This window comes from Strigops habroptila, chromosome W (genome assembly GCF_004027225.2).
Source record: "Strigops habroptila isolate Jane chromosome W, bStrHab1.2.pri, whole genome shotgun sequence".
In the NCBI taxonomy this organism is placed as follows: domain Eukaryota; kingdom Metazoa; phylum Chordata; class Aves; order Psittaciformes; family Psittacidae; genus Strigops; species Strigops habroptila.
The window spans coordinates 20669778-20693397 of record NC_044301.2 but is presented as its reverse complement, the minus strand read 5'-3'; the positions used below and the strand labels follow the sequence as shown (position 1 = coordinate 20693397).

The 23620-nt window shown below is 55.2% G+C and overlaps 2 protein-coding genes and 1 pseudogene across 2 annotated transcripts in view; 1 reads left to right on the top strand and 2 right to left on the bottom strand.

The window, feature by feature from the left end:
* LOC115619275 (putative solute carrier family 22 member 31) lies at positions 1-3207 on the top strand. The gene is given in 11 exon segments (XM_030511317.1): positions 1-390; positions 830-933; positions 1014-1168; positions 1285-1372; positions 1374-1433; positions 1681-1796; positions 1915-2041; positions 2108-2310; positions 2421-2532; positions 2623-2824; positions 2826-3207. Coding segments are annotated over 11 exon segments (1701 nt in total). The 3' UTR covers positions 2970-3207.
* A 428-nt stretch (positions 3208-3635) lies between these two features.
* LOC115619274 lies at positions 3636-11215 on the bottom strand (annotated as a pseudogene).
* A 288-nt stretch (positions 11216-11503) lies between these two features.
* Positions 11504-23620, bottom strand: part of LOC115619273 (malonate--CoA ligase ACSF3, mitochondrial-like) — a 62234-nt gene continuing 50117 nt past the window's right edge. The window contains exons 5-6 of the mRNA XM_030511316.1: positions 20163-20274; positions 11504-11791 (exon numbers count right to left, since the gene is read on the bottom strand). Coding sequence (XP_030367176.1) covers positions 11674-11791; positions 20163-20274 — 230 coding nt within the window. The 3' untranslated portion in view covers positions 11504-11673. The remainder of the gene's footprint in view (positions 11792-20162; positions 20275-23620) is intronic.

Sequence of the window (23620 nt, the reverse complement as noted above, 5' to 3'; positions counted from 1 at the left end):
ATGCCGCCCCCATCTGCCCGCGGAGCCGGAGCCCGATCCCAATCCCGGTCTGTCGGTCGCGGAGAGCGATGCAGTCGGGGGGGTGTCGGCCGCGGGGCCGGCGGGCGGCGGAGGGGTGGGCGCCGTGCTTGGTGCTGGGGTTGGGCTGGGCGCTGGGCACCGCCCCACCACCACTGCTGCCGCCCCGATGCCGCACTCTTGCCGCCGCTGCGCCGCCTGGCGGGAGCCGCCCTGCTCCGCGCCGCCGTCCCGCACCTCCGCGGCGACTGGAGCCCCTGCCGGCTCTACCGGTACCGCGGCACCGGCCGGCCCAACGGCATCGGACCCTGCACACGCGGCTGGCACTACTCCCTGCCCGCCACCGGCCTCCGCTCCAACCTCGTTACGCAGGTGGGGGGGGGGGGGGGGGCCGGGGGTGTCCCCTGATTACGGGAGGGGTTAAGGGGTGTGCGGGAGGGGGAAGTCCGGGGGAGACAAGGTGGGGGTTTCAGCCCCTGGAATGAGGTGGGGACCCCAGGAAAGCCCTAGGTGTGCAGGGGGAGCACTGGGGGGGGCTGTCCTGGGGTGTGGGGGAAGTTTGCTTGGGGGGATCCTGAGGAAGGGAGAGGGGTCCTTGGAGGGACCCCCGTGGGTGTGCTTTGGGGGTTCCAGGGAGTAGGGCTCTGAGGACCATCAGCACATCTGGCCCCATGTTTCTGCTTGAGGAGTGGGGGCCAGAAGCAACTCATGGGGCTTCTGACCCCACCTGTCCCAGCCCTATGGGCAGTGGTGGGGGGTCTGCCATGACCCCCATGCTGATGTCTCCCTGCCATGTCCCCCCTCGCCGCAGTGGGACCTGGTGTGCAACTCACGCTGGAAGGTGCCCCTGGAGCGGACCACACACTTGCTGGGCTGGACTCTGGACAGCATCACCGCTGGCCTGGCCTGTGACAGGTAAACGAGGGTCCCCAGGGTGGCCCCCCCAGGGCAGGGGTCACTGTCCCCAGCCCTGCTCACAGCCTGTCCCCCAGCAGGTTCGGCCACCAGCCCGCCTTCATGGTGTCCCTGGTGCTAGCTGTGCCCCTGGGCCTTGGTATGGTGCTGGCCATGGACTTCATCATGGTCCTGGTGGCATGACTGCTCTTCGGGGCTGTGCTGGCTGGTGCCTTCCTCTCCCTCTACGTGGCACGTGAGTGTGGTGGCGGGGTCCACCCTGCCTCAGTGGCCTGAGCACTGAGGATGCTCTAGGGTGCATGTTGCCCCATGGCCATGGCACCCACGATGCACCCCTCATCTCCCTGCCAGGGCTGGAGCCGTGCGACCCCCCACACCGGCCGGGGGTGACGATGGTGGCCAGCTGCTTCTGTATTGCTGGGGAGCTGCTGCTGCCGGGGCTGGCGGGTGCTGCAGGGTGTGGTCACCATGATCCTGGCTCTGCTGGCTGCCTGCTGGTGGTAAGGACCCTGGCCCGGGAGGCTGCGTGCTCTGGGAGGGAGCTGCCACCCACAGTGGGGCTGAGCTGGGGCTTTTCGGGTGGAGTGCGGAGACACACACACACACCCCCCACCCCCCAGGTAAATGTTTGCTCAGGTTTGAACTTGGTTTCTGGGCAGCATTGCTTTGAAGCTGGGAAGGGGGGATCAGCGCTGGAGGGGTGTCAGGCCCTTGGGGAGCCCCTTAACACCAACATTCGTGTCCCAGGTGCCCAGTGCTGCTGCTGGAATCGCCACGCTGGCTGCTGGCCACATGGCAGCTGGAGAGGGCCAGGGAGACCCTGCAAGCTCTGGTCAAAGGCAATGGCTCCGGCTCTGACGACAGCTCCTGCCACCAGGAAAGCCTCCACATGGGTGTGTGGTGGGGGCTGCTGAGGGCAACACGGCCACCAGGCCCCCTCCCTAAAGCTATGGTGGTGGGATGGTGACAGTTCTAACCCAGGTTCCCCTGTCCCTGCAGAGCTGGAATCCCTGTCTGAGGGGTCTCCACAGCCCTGGTACCATGCTGTCTGTGAGATCTTCGGCACCAGGGTCATCTGGAAGAACAGTGTCATCCTCGGCTTCATAACGTGAGCAGGCAAGGGGGTGCTGGGGGGGTGGTCCTGCCACAGCCCCCTGATCCCGCTGTCCCACAGGTTCATCAGCTCTGGCATCTGCCACTGCTTCACCTGCAACCTGGTCCCCCACCTATCCCACTTCTTCTCCTGCTACTTCATGCTGGTGACTGCCTGCCTCTTCGTCTTCTTGACAGCTGAGCGCTTTGGGCGCTGCGCTATCCTCCTGCTCTGCACCATCCTCACAGGCATCTCCTCCCTCCTGCTGCTGGCCCTCACCCAATGTAAGGATGGACGGGGGACCCCTGCTCTCCTGGCTGGGGTTAGGAACAGGATGCTTGGGGTGGTTTTGTGCAGGATTCGACCCCTGATGGTGCTTGTCCCCCTCGCCCAGACCTGCCAGACCTCATCATCCTGACCTCGTCCATGGTTGGCATCACCACATCCCACGCCATCACCATGCTCAGCATCTTCCTTGCCAGCGAGGTCCTCCCTGCTGTGGTCAGGTAAAGGGGGAGCCACCACCCTCCCCACGCTACCCTGGGATGACCCGGGCAGGGTCCCCCAGGTCCCCTCTGAGGGCATTTCCTCTGCAGGGGTGCTGGGCTGGGCCTGGTCATGGGGGCCAGTTTCATGGGCAAGGCATTGGCCCCCATCACTGCCATCCCCAACAGCCATAGCTTCTTGCACCACATTGTCTTCACCTTCTTCGGCATCCTTGCCATCCTCAGCATCATGCTGCTGCCGGAGAGCCAGGGCCGCAGCCTGCCTCAGTCTCTGCAGGACAGCGAGAGCCAGTGCTGCCCCCCCCCTCTTCCACTGGCTGCCCCACAAGGACCACATGCCCCTGCTCATCCCCTACGGCATCCCCCATGACTACACCCACCTCACCACCTCCACCAAGAGGATGCTGGGCTCCCTGGCCACCCCCCATGAGATATAGCCGTGCCCCCCACACCAGGGTCTCTCCACTGCTGGGGGGGGCTGAGCATGGTGCTGGGACCCCCATCAGTGGGTGCTCGCAGGGATGATGGGGTGCACCAGGACACATGCAATGGCTGGGCTGGGGGGGAGCAGCACACCCACCCCACAGTGGGGCCAGATCCTCCCCCAGGAGGAGCTGTGCTGGGAGTCCTGGGGTGGATGTGATGCCCCCCAGGGTGCTTGCAGCAGGGGCTTGCAGGCTGCCAATAAAAGTGCCTTGTTTCTATGGGCGGCTGGTGAGGTTGGGGCCCCACATGGTGCCCCTGCCACCGGCCCCCTTCTCTGGGATCTTTATTATGGGGGTGACCCAGGTTCCCCAGCTCTATGGGGCTTGTCCCTGGGGCATTCCCCCCAACAGGGCTGCCCCTGTCCCCAGCCTCTGCTTTCCTGGGGTTTGCTGGGCATGGGGTCCATGGTTTGTGCAGGTGTGCAGACCCCCACACTAAGGCCTCTCTTGGTGCACATGTGTGTGCAAAGCCCCTGCATCTTGTGCATGTCCATATGCAAAGATGCTGCAGCTGGGCATCCTGTGCACATAAATGTGCAAGCCCCCCACTGCTGGTTCCCTGTCTCAGCCCCTCTGAGGGCAGTGGGGCGATCTCCCTCCCTAGCCCTCCCAGCCACACTACTGCCCATAGAGGTCAGCCAGGCACCAGAAGCGTGGCCCCCATTCACTCATGTAGTTGTAGTCCTGGTCCTCATCCATCAGGCTGGAGACAATGGAGCTGAGGGTGCTGGCGCTGGAGCCCGAGCCCTCATAGTCGTAGATGAGGGCTGTGTCGTAGTGGGGCATGCTGGGGTGGTTGTTGGCTGCCTCCAGCCCCTGTGGGGACAGGGAGGCATCATCAGCCCTGCTGGGGATGGGGGACAAGGGGCAAGTTGGGGTGCTGGGCCCCATCCCCACCTCATTGATGAAGTCCTCAATGTCAGAGGGGCTGCTGGGCAGCTTGCAGGGGGCCAGGGGGGTGGTGGAACTGAGTGGGGCGTCCCTGCGCACTGGTGGCTTGACCCAGGGCAAGAAGAGCTCAGGGTGCCGGAGCTGGTTGATGTAGACATCCTGTGGAGATGGAGGGGGTCAGGGGTGTGGGGCTGGGATGGACCCCCCCACCCTGGGATCTCTCCTTGGGTCCTGCTCACCTGGTCCTCCTCACCCCCACCCTGCTCATCGTAGTTGAGGATGTTGTCGCGCATGTCGTCCTGTGAGCACTGCAGCAGCCCCTTGCGCAGAGCCTGCCGGTGCCTGCACACCCCCATGGCCCCCAGCCCCACCAGCAGTGCGGGCACAGCGCTGGTGGGCGCCAGGGGCATGCGGGCTGAGGGGGCTGGGGATGGTGGGACATGGGGTGATGGGGGTGCTGGTGGGCCCGGGAGAGTGGGATGGGGATGCAGGAAGGGATTTGGGGTGTGATGGGGTGGGATGGGCGATGAGGGAAATGGTTGGGGTGTCTTGGAAGGGGTTGCTGGGTGGCAATGTTGAGGCAATGAGTAGGATGGGGTGTTCTGGACTAGGATGGGGTGATTGGAGATGTGGGTAGGGAGAGGTTGGGTTGTTCTGGACCAGGATGGGGTGATGAGGGATGTGCGTAGGGAGAAGCTGGGGTGGCCTGGACCAGGATGGGGTGATGAGGGATGTGGGTAGGGAGAAGCTGGGGTGGCCAGGACCAGGATGGGGTGATGAGTGGGGGATGAGATAATGGAGCGTGCTGGTGGGGTTCAGGATGGGTGGCCAGGGCCAGCACTGCATGGTAGAGCACAGGGCTGGGGTGCCAGGTGGGGGCAGGATGGAGGGGTGGGGGGGTCTCACTCACCAAGGAGGAGAATGCTGCTGCTGAGGATGATCACAAGGGCCCCAAGGGTGATGCTGGCCCTGGCGGTGGTGGCAGCCAGGACACTCTCCTCACAGGTGCCCTCCTGGCCGCAGCAGCACACAGAGACATTCAGCAACTGCTGCTGCTCCTGCAGGGGGGTCCCCGAGTCCCGCAGCAGCAGTGGGAGTGAGTAGAGCCCCTCAGACAGCTCTGTCAGCACAGCCAGCACCACGTGGGTCACTGCAGGTGAGGTGTGGGGCTGAGCGGGGGTCCCCAGCCCCCCTATGCAGCAGCCCCCCAGCCCCGGCCAGCCCTCACCATTGAAGCAGGTAATGTTCCAGTTGCAGGCGAGCTGCAGGTGCTGGGGGCTGAGCTGGAAGTGGAAGGGAGCACTGTGGGAGGACCAGTCATTATCCGTGGCCCCCAGGAGCAGGATCCTGCTATGGCCTGGCTGCCTGCAGAGTGGCATGGCTGGCAGCTGCAGCACTGGAGCATGGTCATTCACCTCCAGGATCTTGATGGAGAGGGTGCCGGTGGCAGAGACCGAGGGCTCGACTGGGGGCACAGAGCACAGGGGTCAGGAGGGGATGGACAGAGGGGGGGACAGGGCAGGGGGGACTGCTCACCATCATCACAGGTGAGGGCCAGGGTGATATACCAACAGCCCTGCAGGAAGGCGGAATGGTGCAGCAGCTCCTGCTTGGTGCGGACAGTGCCAGTGTGGGGGTCCAGCTGCAGCCAGTCTGCTGGGTCGTAGAGCAGCATCTAGCTGTGGGTGCAGAGGGGTTGCATGATGTCACCCCCTCCGAAACACCCTCAAATGCCCAAATGCATTGGGTGCGGGAGGTGATACGGGGGACTGGGTGCTGAAACCCATGGCTTGGGGCTCACATGAGGGTCTGGAGCTGGTGCGTGTTGGGGTTGCTGGTGGTGTAGATGGTGACAGGGGTGCCCAGGGGGGTCCTCTCCAGCATGCTGACCCACCATGGGTTCTTGTGAAACACAGGCGCCTCATTGATGTCCCGCACCCACATAGTGGCCGGTGCCCAGGGGCTGGTGGGGGCCGTGGGCTCCAGCAGCCACTAATTCTGCACCAATGCTGTCAGCTTGAAGCAGTCCTGCACCTCGTGGTCCAGCGGCTGCCGAGAGGGGCCATGGGTCAGCTGAGCCATGGGACCCCCCTCCCTGACCCACCCAGCTGCCCCACACCCACCTTGGCCATGGAGAACACACCATCATTGGTGTAGGGGTCAGTGCGGGTGGTGAAGGCACCCTCAGGGTTGCCCTCCAGAATGGTGAATTTGGCCAGCTAGTTGGGTGAGCATGCACAAAAACTTTGCCCTCATCCACACCAACTGCCTGCGCCTCCACCTCCATGGAGAACTGGGGGAGAGCGGTGTGGAGATGGTGTCTGCCCCCTTGGGATGCTGCTGCCCCCTGCACGTTACCCCACCCCAGCCACTACCTCCTCCTTGGTGAACTCGGGAAGGTTGTTGTTGATGTCTTCCAGATAGATGACAGCCATGGCAGTGGTGGTGAGCCCATCCCCAGACATATCAGCTGCCTGCACCCTCAGGTTGTACACCCTAATGGTCTGCAGGGAAAGAGGGGGGCTGGTGCTGAGCCCCTCCAGCCCCCCTGGGAGCCCAGAGGTCCCCCAGAGGCCACCCACCGCGTCCCCACGCCTGGATCTCCTCATGGCTGGAGTTGTGGTTCCACCAGCTTCCAGTCGCCAGTCACGGTGCCGCCCCGGTGCCACCTGTGCCCCCTGTGCCCACTACTTCGCAGTCAAGGCTGGGCCATACAGTGCAGATCTCACCAGTGGTGACATTGATGCTGAACATGCCCCTAGCACCCTGCTCCAGGATGGAGTACCACAGCACCGCGTTGTCCGTGTCAGGGTCATCAGCATCGGTGACATCCACTGTCATCACGCAGGTCCCTGTGGGTGGAGGAGCACCCCAGTGGGTGCCAGCATTGGGGCTGGCTCAGCCCCCCCCTGCCCTGGCACCCCCTGGCTGGACCCACCTGGCTCAGCCCCCTCCACCATGCGCCCCGTGAAGGCATCCTGCTGGAAGAGTGACCGATTGTGGTTCTGGTCCACCACAATGATCTCCAGGTCGGTGGGGTCCTCCAGCATCATGCCACTCAGGTCCAGTGCAAAGGCTTTCAGCTGTAGGCACAGAGTAGGTGGGTTGGGGCTGAGTGAGGGGCTGGAGAGGGGGCTGCAGGTGGGCAGGCAGCATCCTTACCCAGAAGCAGTTGTTCTCCTCCTGGTCCAGCATGGCATTGAGGAACCCCTTCCCACTGAACTTGCCAGTGGAGAAGATGCCCAGGGGCTCCTTGTCCACTCCAGGCCCCTTGATGCTGTAGATTACCCCCCCCGGGCTGTTGCTTGTCTGACTTGATCTGGGGAAAGCAGGGCTGGTGGTCCTGGGGCTGGGGGGGTCTGTCCCCTGCCTGGGGTCCCTCTCTGCCCTGAGTCTCCCCCCATGCCATGTCCCCCTCCTGGGGTGCTCCCATGCAATCCCCCTGACCAGGGTGTCCCCCACCCCAGTGCCTGGAAGAGAGGGTGGGGGCTCCCTGCCTACCTGCACCAGAAAGTGGGGGATGCACTTGTGGTTCTCCGAGATGCTGATGGGGGGGATCACCAAGGCCCTCTTCACCTGCTGTGGACTCATGCTGCCACCAGGCCTGGGGGCTGCCTGGGACTGCAGCACCCAGCTGGGCTGGACTGGCACCCTGCAGGGGGACATGGTGCTGCCGGTGACCCTGAAACCTCCTGAGTGGGCTGCAGTGCCGGGGTAGTGAGCAGGGACTTGCATGGTGCTGGGGTGCACAGGGCTGGGGTGCACAGGGCTGGGCCCCCCGATGGGGTTGGTTCTGGGGGAGAAGATGTCACTCAGCTCCCCTGGGAGCTTCATGTCAGTGGTCCCCTGACATCATGATGCGATGGTGAGGGGTGTCCCACAAGGAAGGGGTGCCCCACAAGCAACCCCGGTGGTGCCCTGGGTATGGCCCCATGCTATGACTAGGCTGTGCCATGGGTGGAAGGGTCAGGGATTGGCTGCAGGGGTGGCCCAGCTGGGGCACAGATCTGGGGCACTGGGGGGGACAGGGAGCTTGGGGTGCTGGAGTGGAGCTGGGGGCTGTGAGGGAGGAGATTAGGAACAGAGACTGGGGGAGCAGGAGCTATGGGGGGCTGCAGCGGGGGTCAGGGAGCTGTGGGGGCTCGCATGGGTGTAGGGGCTGTGAGGGACTGAACTGGGAGATCAGGGAATTGGGGGGTGGCATGGGGGTCCAGAGCTGTGGGGAGCAGGCATGGGGCCAGGGAGATGGGGGCTGGGAGGGGAGCAGGGAGCTGGGCATGCAGCCTACACCCCCCCACCCCCCAGCTTCATGCATCACTGTCAGGGTGCATCCTTGTCCTGGCCCTCAGGACATGTTCTGTCCCCTCCCAGGGATGGAGCAGATGCCCCAGGTCCCCTGTGTGAGCTGTGCCCGGGGCAGGGGAGCAGGGCTGGGGGGTGGCTGGGCTGGGGGGTGGCTGAGCTGGGGGTCCCTGGGGGCAGTGAGGGACTGTGGAGGGCAGTGGAGCTGCCTGCCAGGGCTGGGCAGGACAAGGGGTTTGTTCTGAGGTTGTGACAGGAGCTGCCCCATGGCCTCCAGCTCTCCCTCTGCCCTCCCCAGGAGAGACCCTCCCCTTACCTGGGAGGCCTCGGGAGCTCGGGGCTATGGGGAGGGTGGGGGGGGGGGGTGATGGGGGACCTGCCATGGGGGTCTGGGCAGTGCCCTGTCACCACCAGGCCCAGCAATGGGGAGACCTGAGCAGCCTGGAGTGCAGAGCCGAGCAGCGAGGTGCCAAACGCCAGCACAGCAGCCATAAAGCCACTGGAGCTTTGGTTTTTATACGGCAATAAAAGATAATGTCAGCTATAAAGCATGAGAGCAGGTCCCAGCGTGCCGAGCCCAGGGCAGGGGCAAGCTGCTGGGAGCAGCTGGGGGGGCACAGAGGTGTGGGGGTGGTCCCTGTGGACCCCCCAGCAAGGCAATACCTCACTTGAGGTGAGCAGGTCCCTGGGTGCCCTAGGGTGGGCTGCAGGCAGGGGGATGCTGCGGGACCGCATTAAAGATGCTCCTTTGGGTTGCTGTTGTTGTTTTAACAGTTTTATTGCACAGTGTGGGGACAGGCCTGGCAGGCCTAAATGAAGGAGACAATTGATGGTTTAATAGCCTGTAGCCATTACAGGGTAATTGAATGGTTGTGTACATATGATCAGACCGTCAATGCGGAGGTGGCTCACAAGCGAAGCATCCGGAGTCACAGGGGGATGTACGCAGCACCCTTTGTGCCCCTGACAGATGCAGCGCAGGGGGAGCACAGCCCATGGCCTTGGAACCTCCATCCATCCCTGAGGTCCAGGCTGTGTTGGTGTCCCGGGGCTGCATCCAGTGGTGAGGAGATGGAGCATGTCTCCAGGTTCATTCAATGGCACCAGGTCACCAAAACCCATCTTTGGCCATCTTGGCTCCCAGCCTGGGCTCTGGGGCACCATAACCAGGTGCTTTAATGAGGCTTCTAATTAACAGGTCCTATCTATAGGGATGAACAGTGGTGGGGGAGTGGAGGTGGGAGTCATGGGGTCCAGCACAGATGGCAGCTCCAAAGTGGGGGGACCACCCTCCTAGCCACCAAGGAGAAAACCTGGCACAGCCAGGTCACAGCTGGGTCCCTGCACCAAGGTGTGAGTCAAGCTACTCATTTTAGTGTGTGACAGCCAGGTGTTTTACAGTATTTGCTACCTGTGATCATCCATCAAAGCAATCGATAGTGTTCCTGCAGAGTTTTATTCATGATCTTGTCATTGGGCTGGTGCTGGGTGCCTGGGGTTGTTGAGAATGATAGATCATTAAGAGCTTTTGCTGCTATTTATTCTCCAGTGACCTTGTCTCTCTCCATTGTTGCTTGCTTAAGAGTTATGAATGTGAGACATGATAATTTGATATTGATCTATTTGGTAAGTTAAAAAATTTACTGCATTGTTGGTGTTTTAACAAAGGATCCATTCAGTCCCTCCTGCAGACTGGTGAGAGCTGCTGGTGCTCGGCTCCGCACACCACAGCTAGGGGGCACACTGGATGCTATGGGACGGTGAGGGGTGGCTGCGTGAGCTCTGTGTGTCCCTGGTGTCCCTGGGGGACCCGTCTCAGCCCCTTCTAAACCTGAAGTACCAAAATCCAGGTGCTGGTACTGCACTGGGAGATGCTGCCATGGGCAGGGTGCTGGGATGGACAGAGTGGGTGCATGGCTGGATCTGTCCGTGCAGGTGGGGTGGGATGGGGTGGAGGGGCAGCAGTGGATGAAGCCTGTCCCCATCCATATCCTCTTCCCCTTTTTCCCATACCTGTCCCATCCCTGCTCCCACTGCCCAGTGCCATGTGTCTGCCAGCTGTCCTCTCCACATCCCCTCCACATTCATCCCAGATGTTCAGGGCTCCGCTGACCCTCACAAGGGGATTCGATGTAATTACCTGTGCTCCCTGTTCCTCTTGTAATTCCCAGTGCTTCCAGGGCCCCATCAGTTGGTGGGGAAATCTGGGGCTCCCTGTCGCCCCTTGACACCAGAGCAGCATCCCACTGCCACACTGCCTCGCCAGTGCACCGTCCCCATGGCCACCATTCCCCACTGGCATTATTGATCCTCATTGCCTGCTGCTGTGTGGCCGGCAGCTCACACATGAAGTCAAACAGGGACAAAATCCCATTTATAAAGGTAGGGTTTATTGATACTGCCTGTCCTCCAGGAAATCGATGACCTTCAGACATGGGCATTGGTGTCAGCACACACACAGACACAGGAGTGCATGTGCAGTGTCATTCATGCTGCATTGGCTCCCCAGTGCTTCCAAGCCCCTGCTTGACTCTGCTCTCACCCCATGCTGGACCATGTTCCCAAAAACCAAGCCCATCTCCAGTGCCTGCCCAGCCACACTCTTCATCCCCATGTCCCTGGGCTCTCTGTATATTATTTGATACTTTGGGGCTCTCCCATCACACTGAGGTCACTGCAAGCCCTTCGCAGACATCCCTGCCCCTTCCTCCCCAGTCTTTCTCCCTCTGTTATGGGATGGATGTCGCAGGTTGAGGAATGACTACTGTCCATGGGAAAATGCATTCCCCACAGCTGGCTGAAGGCAGGAGTTTAATCTAAAGAGTCATTTTATCCAGGGATGAATTGCACATGGCCTAAGGCAGAGCTGTAATGATAATGGAGACGAGCACCTGGAAACAGGTGAAGGCGAGGTGGGGAGCAAGGGTGCCCAGCCAGCCCTTCCCACCCAGGCAGAGCAGCTCCGGTGGGTTGGCATCACAGTGATGAGATCCACCGAGGGCCATTGGGTCTGGTCCCACTGCTGGGACCAGTTTGGGGTGGATGTGGAGGTGTTCATGGTATCTGCTTTTCACCTGCCTCCCACCACCTACATAGGAGCAAAATAGAGCAACTGTGGCCAGCAAGTGCCTGCTGCCAGCACTGGCATAGGGGAGCTGTCCTGGACTGGGACCCCCCAGCATTCATCCCATGCTTCCCTTCTAGACCCAGGACTGCCCTGAACCTCCTGCAAATGCTCCTGCACAAGGAAGGTGGCCCTGCAGCTCTGGCTCAGTTCAGCCAAAGAGTCCACGTGGGATGAATCCTACTTTGTTGGACTTTATTCATGGACAAGACTGCAGTGAGCCCAGACCTGCCCCTGCTAATCACTGCTGGCACCTCATCGGTGCTGTTGTGGAGGGAGAATGGATGCAGCCGAGGACTAAACACCCCCAGGTTCCTAGTCCTGGTCTGAGGCCATGCACTAGGCTGGGTAAAAGCGCTGCAGAAGCTCCTTCTTGTTGACTTTTACCATCTGATTGCGTGGGACCTCCTCCACCACGATCAGCTCAGTTGGGATGGTGTACGGTGCCATGATCTCCCTGCAATGCACAAATGCAATCTGTTACTGAGGCCAGTACTTCCAGTCCATCCCAAGCCCTCACAAACGCTGCTAGACGCATGAAGGATTTGCTCTGGAACCCTGTGTCCTGCAGCCTGCCACAGTGTACAGCCAAGCTGCCCCAGCTACAGCTCTGCAGGCAGCAGGGCCACAGGTAAGCAGCTTTGGTCAAACACTGACCATGCCCTGGCTCTCTCCTAAGGGCTTAACGCAGACCCCAGGAGAGCACCAGGGCTGAGCAGTTGCACCATTCACTGGTCACACATTTCTGCACTGCAGAAGAGGGGAGCTGGAGAGCAGCTTCTCTGCAGGGTGAGCTGTCTGGGGAGCACCATCAGCCCTAACAGCCCTAAGCAGCTGTCCTGGGTTCAGCTGTAGCAGTTATTTTTCTCCTTCCTAGTAGCTGGTGCAGTGCTGTGGTTTTGACTTTAGTCTGAGAACAATGCTGATAACACACCAATGTTTTAGTTGTTGCTAAGTAATGCTTACCCCGATCAAGGAGTTTTCAGTCTCGTGCTCTGCCAGTGAGGAGGGGCACAAGAAGCCGGGAGGAAGCAGAGACAGGACACCTGACCCAAACTAGCCAAAGGGGTATTCCATACCACGGCATGTCATGCCCAGTATATAAACTGGGGGGAATTACCCTGAAGGCCCAGATCGTTGCTCGGGTCGGGCTGGGTATCAGTCGGTGGGTGGTGAGCAACTGTGCATCACTTGTGTTTATTGGTTTCTTTTCCTTTTCCCCTTTTAGTTTTATATTCTCTCCCCTTGTTATTTCCCTTATCAGTATTATTATTAGTGGTAGTAGTAATAGTTTTGTATTATACCTTAGTTATTGGACTGTTCTTATCTCAACCTGTGTGTCGTGGTTTGAGCCCAGCCGGTAACTCAGAACCACGCAACCGCTCGCTCACTCCCCCCCTTCCTCCCCCTGCTCCCGGAGGGATGGGGAGGAGAATCGGAAGAATGTAACTCCCACGGGTTGAGATAAGAGCAGTCCCGCAACTAAGGTATAATACAAAACCACTACTGCTACCACCAATGATAATAATGATTAGTGAAATAACAAGTGGAGAGGATACAACTGCTCACCACCCGCCGACCGATACCGAGCCCGACCCGAGCAGTGATCTGGGCCTTCCGGGTAACTCCCCCCGGTTTATATACTGGGCATGACGTGCTGTGGTATGGAATACCCCTTTGGCTAGTTTGGGTCAGGTGTCCTGTCTCTGCTTCCTCCCGGCTTCCCCTCCTCCCTGGCAAAGCATGAGACTGAGAAAGTCCTTGGTTGGAATAAACATTACTTAGCAACAACTAAAAACATCAGTGTTATCAGCGTTGTTCCCAGGCTGAAAGTTAAAAAACACAGCACTGCACCAGCTACTAAGAAGGAGAAAAATGACTGCTATAGCTGAACCCAGGACACTAGGCAATAGTGTCCATTGTTAAGTCCACCCCTCGATCACGAGTCCATCTATATGTTGCATCTCTGCCTTGATGGCCTGAGGTGTCATGGGCCCACCGGGCTAAAAATAATTCACCCTTATGTTGCCAATCCAAGTCCATCTGAGCCACTTTAATCTTAGCAGCTTTATCCACTTGCTGGTTGTTCTGGTGTTCCTCAGTGGCCCGACTCTTGGGTACATGAGCATCTACGTGGCGTACCTTCACCACCAGGTTCTGCACCCGAGCAGCGATATCTTGCCACAATGCAGCAGCCCAGATGGGTTTACTTCTGCATTGCCAGTTGCTCTGCTTCCATTGCTGCAACCACCCCCACAGGGCATTTGCCACCATCCATGAGTCAGTAGAGAGATAAAGTACTGGCCATTTTTCTCATTCAGCAATGTCCAAGGCCAGCTGGATGGCTTTCACCTCTGCAAAGTGACTCCATTCACCCTCTCCTTCAGCAGTTTCTGCAACTTGTCTCAGGGGACTCCACACAGCTGCCTTCCATCTCTGATGCTTTCCCACAATACATCAGGACCCATCAGTAAACAAGGCATACTGCTTTTCACTCTCTGATAGTTCATTATATGGTGGGGGCTCTTCAGCACACATCACCTCCTCTTCTGGTGACATCCCAAAATCTTTGCCCTCTGGCCAGTCCATGATGACTTCTAGAATTCCTGGATGACTGGAATTTCCTATTCGAGCTCGTTGTGTAATTAGTGCGGCCCACTTACTCCATGTAGCATCAGTTGCATGATGTGTAGAGGAGACCCTGCCTTTGAACATCCAGCCCAGCACAGGCAACCGGGGTGCCAGGAGGAGCTGCGCTTCAGTTCCGATCACTTCTGAGGCAGCTCGAACCCCTTCATAGGCTGTGTCCTGGGTTCAGCTATAGCAGTCATTTTTCTCCTTCTTAGTAGCTGGTGCAGTGCTGTGTTTTTTTAACTTTCAGCCTGGGAACAACGCTGATAACACTGATGTTTTTAGTTGTTGCTAAGTAGTGTTTATTCCAACCAAGGACTTTCTCAGTCTCATGCTTTGCCAGGGAGGAGGGGAAGCCGGGAGGAAGCAGAGACAGGACACCTGACCCAAACTAGCCAAAGGGGTATTCCATACCACAGCACGTCATGCCCAGTATATAAACCGGGGGGAGTTACCCGGAAGGCCCAGATCACTGCTCGGGTCGGGCTCGGTATCGGTCGGCGGGTGGTGAGCAATTGTATCCTCTCCCCTTGTTATTTCACTAATCGTTATTATCATTGGTGGTAGCAGTAGTGGTTTTGTATTATACCTTAGTTGCGGGACTGCTCTTATCTCAACCCGTGGGAGTTACATTCTTCCCATTCTCCTCTCCATCCCTCCGGGAGCGGGGGGAGGAAGAAGGGGGGGGAGTGAGCGAGCGGCTGTGTGGTTCTGAGTTACCGGCTGGGCTCAAACCACGACAGGCTGCCAGTATCTCTTTTTCAGTGGGAGTATAGCTGGCCTCGGATCCTTTATATCCCCGACTCCAAAAGCCAAGGGGTCGACCTCGATTCTCCCCTGGAGCTTTCTGCCAGAGGCTCCAGGTAGGACCATTCTCCCCAGCTGCGGTATAGAGCACATTTTTCACATCTGGCCCGGCCCGGACTGGTCCAAGGGCTGCTGCATGAACTATTTCTCGTTTAATTTATTCAAAGGCTTGTTGTTGCTCAGGGCCCCATTTGAAATCATTCTTCTTCCGGGTCACGTGGTAGAGAGGGCTTACAATCAGACTGTAATTTGGGATGTGCATTCTCCAGAACCCCACAACACCTAAGAAAGCTTGTGTTTCTTTCTTGTTAGTTGGTGGAGACATTGCTGTTATCTTGTTGATCACGTCTGTGGGGATCTGGCGGCGTCCATCTTGCCATTTTATTCCCAAAAATTGAATCTCCTGTGCAGGTCCCTTGACCTTATTCCGTTTTATGGCAAAACTGGCCTTCAGCAGGATTTGGATTATCTTCCTCCCTTTCTCAAAACCTTCTTCCGCTGTATCACCCCACACGATGATGTCATCAATGTATTGCAGGTGTTCTGGAGCTTGCCCCTGTTCCAGTGCAGTCTGGATCAATCCATGGCAGATGGTAGGGCTGTGTTTCCACCCCTGGGGCAGTCGGTTCCAAGTGTACTGGACGCCCCTCCAAGTGAAAGCAAACTGTGGCCTGCATTCTGCTGCCAAAGGGATTGAGAAAAATGCATTGGCAATGTCAGTTGTGGCATACCACTTGGCTGCTTTTGACTCCAGTTCATATTGAAGTTCTAGCATGTCCGGTACAGCAGCACTCAATGGTGGTGTGACTTCGATCAGGCCACGATAGTCTACTGTTAATCTCCACTCTCCATTAGACTTTTGCACTGGCCATATGGGGCTATTAAAGGGTGAGCGGGTCCTGCTGATCACTCCTTGGCTCTCCAGTCTGCGGATCAGCTTATGGATGGGAATCAAGGAGTCTCGGTTGGTGCGATATTGCCGCCGGTGCACTGTTGTGGTCGCAATTGGCACTTGTTGTTCTTCGACCTTCAGCAACCCCACAACAGAAGGATCCTCTGAGAGACCGGGCAAGGTGGACAGCTGCTTAATTTCCTCTGTCTCCAAGGCAGCGATACCAAAAGCCCATCTATACCCTTTTGGGTCTTTGAAGTACCCTCTCCTGAGATAGTCTATGCCAAGGATGCATGGAGCCCCTGGACCAGTTACAATGGGGTGCTTTTGCCACTTCCTCCCAGTCAGGCTGATTTCAGCTTCCAGCATAGTTAACGCTTGGGATCCTCCTGTCACTCCAGAAATATAAATAGGTTTCACCCCTTGATACCTTGATGGCATCAGAGTACACTGTGCACCGGTATCTACTAGAGGCTTATACTTCTGTGGGACTGATGTGCCAGGCCATCTGATCCACACAGTCCAGTAAACCCGATTATCCCTCTCCTCCACCTGGCTGGAGGCAGGGCCCCTCTAATAGTGATCATAAAATTCTCCACTTCTGTCTTGTAGAAAAGGATTAGTATTCCTTATCACAGGAGCTGGAGTAAAATCAGCTCTTTCACTCCATCTGGGAAACTGCTCACCAGAGACTGGAGCAGCAGCTTTCCTGGGAGGATCATCCTTGACCATTGTTCTCCTCTTCAGTTCACGCACCCGTTGCTCCAGAGCTGAAGTAGGTTTTCCATCCCACTTTCTCATGTCTCCTCCATGATCCCGCAGGTAAAACCATAGGGTGGCCCATGGCGTGTACCTCCTATATTTTCTTTCTCGAGCAGTAGGGCGCCTTCTGTTAATAGCTGAGACAGGGGTTGGTACACGTGGGGAGCTGGATAGATCAGATAAATTGTCTCTCAATTGTTTGAACTCCTGGGACAGTTTTTCCACAGCTGAAATGATGGAAGGGGTGAGATTGTCTTCGAACTCTCGGAGTTGACGAATCAGGCAATCCACTGTTGGTGATATTCCGTCATTCCAGGTCATTGATGCCAATGTGTGGGCATATGATGATGGTGCACTCCGTGTAAGTTTCCGCCACATGGGTCGTGTACATTCGACTTCATCTGGATCTACGGATGTGTTCCTGGCATCCGGCCTATGATAGATCATCTCTATAATGGCTGATTCCCTCAGGGACTGGATGCCTTTCTCTATCGTGGTCCAGTTGGCTGAGCGACTCGTAATATCATCTTTGTAGGGAAACCTTTCCTTCACAGCTGCCAGGAGCCGCCTCCAAAGACTGAGGGCTCGCTTCTCTCTTGCAATTGCTTTGTCAGTTCCACCTTCCCTAGCAAGTGATCCCAGCTGCTTGGCTTCCCTACCTTCTAGTTCGTGACCATCGGCCCCATTGTCCCAGCATCGGAGCAACCAGGTGACAATGTGCTCCCCTGGAAGACGGGTGAAATCTTTTCGCATATTCCGCAGCTCGGTTGAGGTCCGGGGTCGAGCAGTGACCTCTTCTTCTTCTTCCTCTTCCTCTGACCCACGTAGTAGTAACTCTTGCTCAGATGCTGTTGCATGTAGTAATGGCATTGGGTCTTCATCTTTCTTCTCTTCACGGGTTGCTTTTTGTGCCTCTCGTCTGCTTTTGCTTACAGGGGCAACAGACATTGTCACAAACTGGCCATTTGGTTTAGCTGCAGTGTTTGTCACTGTGGTTGGAGTGGCTGCAGTGTCTGCCACTAGGATTGGAGTGGTTGTAATGTCTATTGCTGGAGTTGGTGCAGCTGTTGTGCTTGGGAGTTGAGTAACACCAACAGCTGCATTGTCTGTTGCTGTCGGGGTTTGAGTAGCTACTGTGCTTGTCACTGGGGTTGGTGTAGCTGCGGTGCTTGGAGTAGCCATATTGTCTGTTGCTGTCGGGGTTTGAGTAGCTACTGTGCTTGTCACTGGGGTTGGTGTGGCTGCGGTGCTTGGAGTAGCCACGTTGTCTGTTGCTGTCGGGGTTTGAGTAGCTGTTGTGCTTGTCACTGGGGTTGGTGTAGCTGCTGTACTTGGAGTAGCTGTGTTGTCTGTTGTGGTCAGGGTCTGAGTAGCTGCTGTGCTTGTAGTTGGCATAGCTGCGTTGTCTTTTGCTTTGCCATCAGATCCAGAGACATTTTTTTCCCTTTGAAGGTGCTGGATAGTGTTGAGCAGGGCTCTGTAGGCGTAGGCCAAGCCCCAGCACGTTGCCATGATTTGTCCCTCTCTGGTATAACCAGGACGACAGCACACCTTGTTTAAGTGTTTTACTAGTTTTTCCGGATGTTGCACTTGTTCAGGGGTGAAGTTCCAAAGCACTGGAGGGGCCCACTGGCCTAGATACTTGCCCATACTATCCCACACACCCTGCCACTCATGACTGTCCAGCCTCAGGGAAAATCTCTTGGTGGTCCTCCTATATCGTCGTCTAATCCTAGACCAGATTCAAACCTGATACTGCTGAATTTTTGAGATTAAACGAAATAGGATGTTCCTACGACGGGATGGCCGTGGGTAAAACACACTCCGTATGTTTGCCAACATGCCCATCCCTAGCACAATCAGCAGGCAGGTTTCAAGGGTACTCAAAGGCCATCTAAAACCTTCAGAACTCTCAACTGCTGTTGCAAATAGGCTGGTGGAGGAACGGGGGGTGAAAGAGAATGCTTCCTTCGTAAGTTTACCCCCCGAGGAGAAAAAAAAAGATATGCAATTGCTAAAATATTTCATTATATACCTCCCAATGTATAGAGGTGATGGCCACGCTGGAAGCACAAACCAGACCAGTTTCATGATCAATAAGTCTATTGTATTACAAGTCATTACCATGAAGTACAGTGAAACAAGAACCTTAGCCCAGGCCCCCCAGCCGATAAACACTAAAACAGCAAATACTAGCTGTAAGTAAGGTACAACATGCTGAAACTCTGAGATCAAGCGCAACAAGTCTGAGAGCCAAATAATCACCATTGTGACGAGTAGTAACAATGAGTGCTTATCACAAATATGATTAGACACACTCTGGTCAGATCTGTCGTTATCTCAACCTTTCGTGCCCCACGTTGGGCGCCAAAAAGAACTGTCGTGGTTTGAGCCCAGCCGGTAACTCAGAACCACGAAACCGCTCGCTCACTCCCCCCCTTCCTCCCCCCACTCCTGGAGGGATGGGGAGGAGAATGGGAAGAATGTAACTCCCACGGGTTGAGATAAGAGCAGTCCCGCAACTAAGGTATAATACAAAACCACTACTGCTACCACCAATGATAATAATGATTAGTGAAATAACAAGGGGAGAGGATACAATTGCTCACCACCTGCCGACCGATACCGAGCCCGACCCGAGCAGTGATCTGGGCCTTCCGGGTAACTCCTCCCGGTTTATATACTGGGCATGACGTGCTGTGGTATGGAATACCCCTTTGGCTAGTTTGGGTCAGGTATCCTGTCTCTGCTTCCTCCCGGCTTCCCCTCCTCCCTGGCAAAGCATGAGACTGAGAAAGTCCTTGGTTGGAATAAACATTACTTAGCAACAACTAAAAACATCAGTGTTATCAGCGTTGTTCCCAGGCTGAAAGTTAAAAAACACAGCACTGCACCAGCTACTAAGAAGGAGAAAAATGACTGCTACAGCTGAACCCAGGACACTGTGGGATTTACATTCTTTCAATTCTCCTCCCCATCTCTCCAGGAGTGGGGGGGAAGAAGGGGGGGGAGTGAGCCGGTGGCTGCATTGTTCTGAGTCACCAGCTGGGCTTAAACCAGGACACCAGCCTCACCTGGAGCCCCCTCCCATGCCCCAGGAGCCCATTTAGACTGCCTGCTTACACTCCCATGGGTGCTGTCCGAGACCTTAGCACTGGCTGCTCTTTGACTGATGTGAATGAGGAGGTGAAGGTTTTCATGCTGAAACGTTGCAGGTGGCTGCTTTGTGCCATGCTCATTGGTAGTGTGATGACTCCAAGCAAGGTCTGTGAACTTTGGTGTCTTCCCCCATCTCCAAACCCCATGGGAGAGGTCTCTGAGGTTTGCTGGGGCTGGGCTGGCTTCCAGCAGGTAGGAAGGCAAGGAGGGAGTTGGTTGCAGCAGCACTGGGAAAAAGCTGAGAAAACATGAAGCTTCCTAAGCCCCGGTGCTTGCTCTGTGCTGTCTGTCGGTGGCTGGGCTCAGGGCTGCAAGGTAAGAGCCACTTGGCTGTACCATGCATGTTGTTTATCAAGGCACTTTTGAGGTGAGAGGCCTATTTACTTCCCTTATCTTGCATGCTTAGTGACCTCCTGGTTGGAACTGTGGTCTTCCATCCCCAGAGCCTGAGGCACTACATCACTGCTGGCCACCCCTTCACCCCTCCATTGATGTGTCCCTGTTGAGGAGGCTGCAGGCTTTGAGCCTGCTCTCCTTGTGCCATGCCTCTCACATGCACTGCCCCATGGCATCTTACCTGGACCAGTCCTTCAGGTCCTTCACGGAGAGCATCTCACCCTTGCACAGCTGCACGACAGCGCTGACCTGCTGGCCCCAGACCATGTCTGGAGGCCCAATCACAGCTACATCTGCATAGGTTGTACAAAGATAGTATTCTTTTTAACCACAGAGTGTATCTTTCATCCAGAGATGATATTGTCTTTAACCACAAAGTGTGTCTTTCTAAGTTATGGTATCTCAAACCCTTTGTTTTGTTTCCTTAGTAACTTAGCCCCAGCCCCAATATTGCAAAGTCTCAATATTGCAAAACCTTAATATTACAAAGCCTTAATATTGCAAAGCCCCTTCCCCAATATGTGAAAACAACACTGTTTCCTCTCACAATTCCCCCTTTCTCTTATTTATACTGTTGTTGCTTTTTGTACTTTTTTTAAGGAATTGGCCCATATGTTACTTCCAGTCTGGATAACATAATTTCACTTTTTTTTTTTTTTCTGAAGATAAGTCATCCGAATCATTTTCACCTCTCTTTTTTTCTAACAGAAGCATTTTATCAGAGTAGGGTGGTGGTCCCTTAGGTATTTGTAAAAATTGATACCACCATTCCTTTCTATTTTCCAAACCAGTATTCTTACCATCCTGTAAATGAAAATTCCCGAATTTTCAGCCAATTCCTCTGCCAAGGTAGTGAGGCCTTGTAAGGCTCTGGTTATGTTTCCATCTGGTGTTATATTATTTGGAATAAATGTACAACACCTATTCCCTAGCATTACACATACTCCTCCTTTTTCCACTAATATCATATCTGAAACTATTATATTTTCCCATGCCATCCTGCTGGTAGCATCTAATTGTTTTGCAATTCCTTTTATTGCGTCCCTGGTATAATTTATAAACCTCTGCTGATTATAATAAATATAATTTATCCAATCTACATTTTTATTGATTGTAACCTATCAAAACACACACAAAAAAGATTCAAACCCTGCTGCTACTTGGTTCCCAGCTTTGTGTTTGTCAGGAACTCCTCAAGGGACTCCAATTGAATCAATATAGATTCTTTCGTCAAAGGCTGTTCCTAAAATATTTCTCTTTATGCCCCGAGGAGTCTGTTTCCCTCTCAAATGCCAGGGTAAACGGAATTGCCAATCGAACAATTGTGCAGGTGCCCTTCCAGTTTGGAGGAAGTGTAGACCTTAGGATTTTTTTCCCACAGTACCACCATAAATCTGCTCTGGAAATTTTTATAGCTGAGTAGTTTCCTGCATCATCCTCAATCACATTTAGTAGATCTGCACGTCTCTCGTTCTCCTAGATACCTGGTAGCATTCACACCCTGTCATGAGAGACAAGCTTTATGGTTACCAGATGCTGCGGAGAAAGTAGGAGGCACTCTGATGTCCTTGTCCTGCAGAGCAGGGAATAAGAGTGAGCTGGACTTACAGGTTTTGTTTCCCCAGGCAGCCTTCTCCTGGTACAGTGGATTATGTACATCATTCCCTGTCGGTCTCAAGTCCATCCTGATGGAAAAGGGACTACCTGTGCTGTAGGTCATCCTGAAGCACATGCATAACAATTGCTTCTATTTAAACTTTTCACTGTATATTTGACCCATTCTACCCAGGCATTTGTATTTCTATATCCTGTTTCTATTTCAAACATCTACTTCAAATCTTTAATTTCAATTATCTTTACTACCTGTGTCAGACGAGTCTGACAAAGAGGAACTGGTCCGTGGTGGCCCGCCCCCGAAGCCCTGCTAACTTCCTCAAACAGCCTGCTAACTTTTTGGAGGCGGGTACGGTTTGGATTGTACCATCTTGTTTTTGCCCATAAATGGTAGCCAAGGGCAATTGAAGGTGACGATGATGAAGGAAGGGGAGAAAGAAAGCAGAAGTAAGAGACCCCACAAGCCCCCTGCGCCTAACGGCGCGGACACGGCAAGGAGCCACCCAGGCCACCCCTTCTGGCGTGGTCTGGCCCCCCACGTCAGAATGAGTGTGCGCTTTTTAACAGATAAAAAGCCCAGGGCTCGAGAGAGACTTGGAGGCAGATCTAACTAGCACTTAGGCCAATGTTGACGCCCGCTAAGGTAGTGCCTGCCACCCTCTCTCGTCACGATGCACCTCGGAGCTGGCCTCTTGGTCATTGGACAGCTGTGTGGGTTGGTAAGAATCCGTGTTTAACTCTTTTAACTGTACCTGTCTAAATCTCTGTCTATATTGTTATATCTCTATAATTGTTTTTTTAACTAACGTATAATAGGGTAATAAACCATCTTTTGCTTATTTGTGTGCGTGGCTTAAGTTCTTCTCCATCCGAAATCTCTCGATCCCCGAAACATAATTTTTGGCTACGAGGGTGGGATTCCGGTATTGAGAAGGCAGCCACACCCGGGTTTGGTGAATAGTGGGGCCGTGTAGTGGAGTGCACAGCTACCGGATCGCGCCACTGTGGTACGTGTGTTTGTGGGGCCATGGAGTGCACAGCTACCGGATTGCGCCACTGCAGTACGTGTGTTTGTTTGTCTGTTAGAGGTTGCGTAATCATGTTTAAGAAAAAGAGTCCGGCAGCGACCCCTGCCGCTTTACCGGTGGAGCGGCCGGGGTGGGAACCGGAACCCTGGAGTACTTTGTGGGATAGGTGGGAAACCTGTACCCAGGTAGGTCCAGAGCCCTGGAATGAGCAGAGTCCCATGGACTTATTGAAATATTGGGGACAATTCGTAGAGCTGCCCCAGACAAAAACAAAGGAGAGATTACAGCACGCTGGATGCATGGGGGGCAGCCTCCTCAGTGCCTTTAAGACCATTTTAATGTAGATCAAGCACAACAAATATTTAAGAATCGCATGATAGCCCCCACCTTAACACCCCTAACCCTAATGAAGGGCGAGACCCACGCGGTGGCACTGGTTGCCCATGGTTCTGTCACAATAGTAGGAGGAAAAGATTATTCAGTATATCCTGAGAAAGGTAGTATTGTATTGGCACGAAAGCAGCCCCTAATGCTTGATCCACAGCAGGAGCAATGGCTCCAAACTGACGTACAGTTCCATGTAAAACCCAGTTCAGAGATATTAATGCGAGTCATTGTTTTACACCCAGATTTGAAAAAACTAGATATACAGCTCTTGAATCCTGTACACACAGATCTTGAAAAAACCCATCTTACTGAGCCTAAAAAACAAGTCCACCAAGCAACAGGTCCTTCCCCCCGGGACGTGGTGTAACATTTATGATGTCACTGGTTTAGTAGAATTATGGTCTCCTATCAGAACCTTTCCTGGTGGTCAGGTATGGTATCAGAAACCAGGAACCACTGCTCTGGTGGCTGCAGAAGTTATAGCAGCAGATGATTCGTGTGCAGTCACCATTGTATGTCCAAATTCCACTCAATGGCTTCAAGTCCCAGCTGAACATTTACGGAGAAAAGAATAGGGACGGGGGGGAACATAACATTTTTTTTGTGTTTT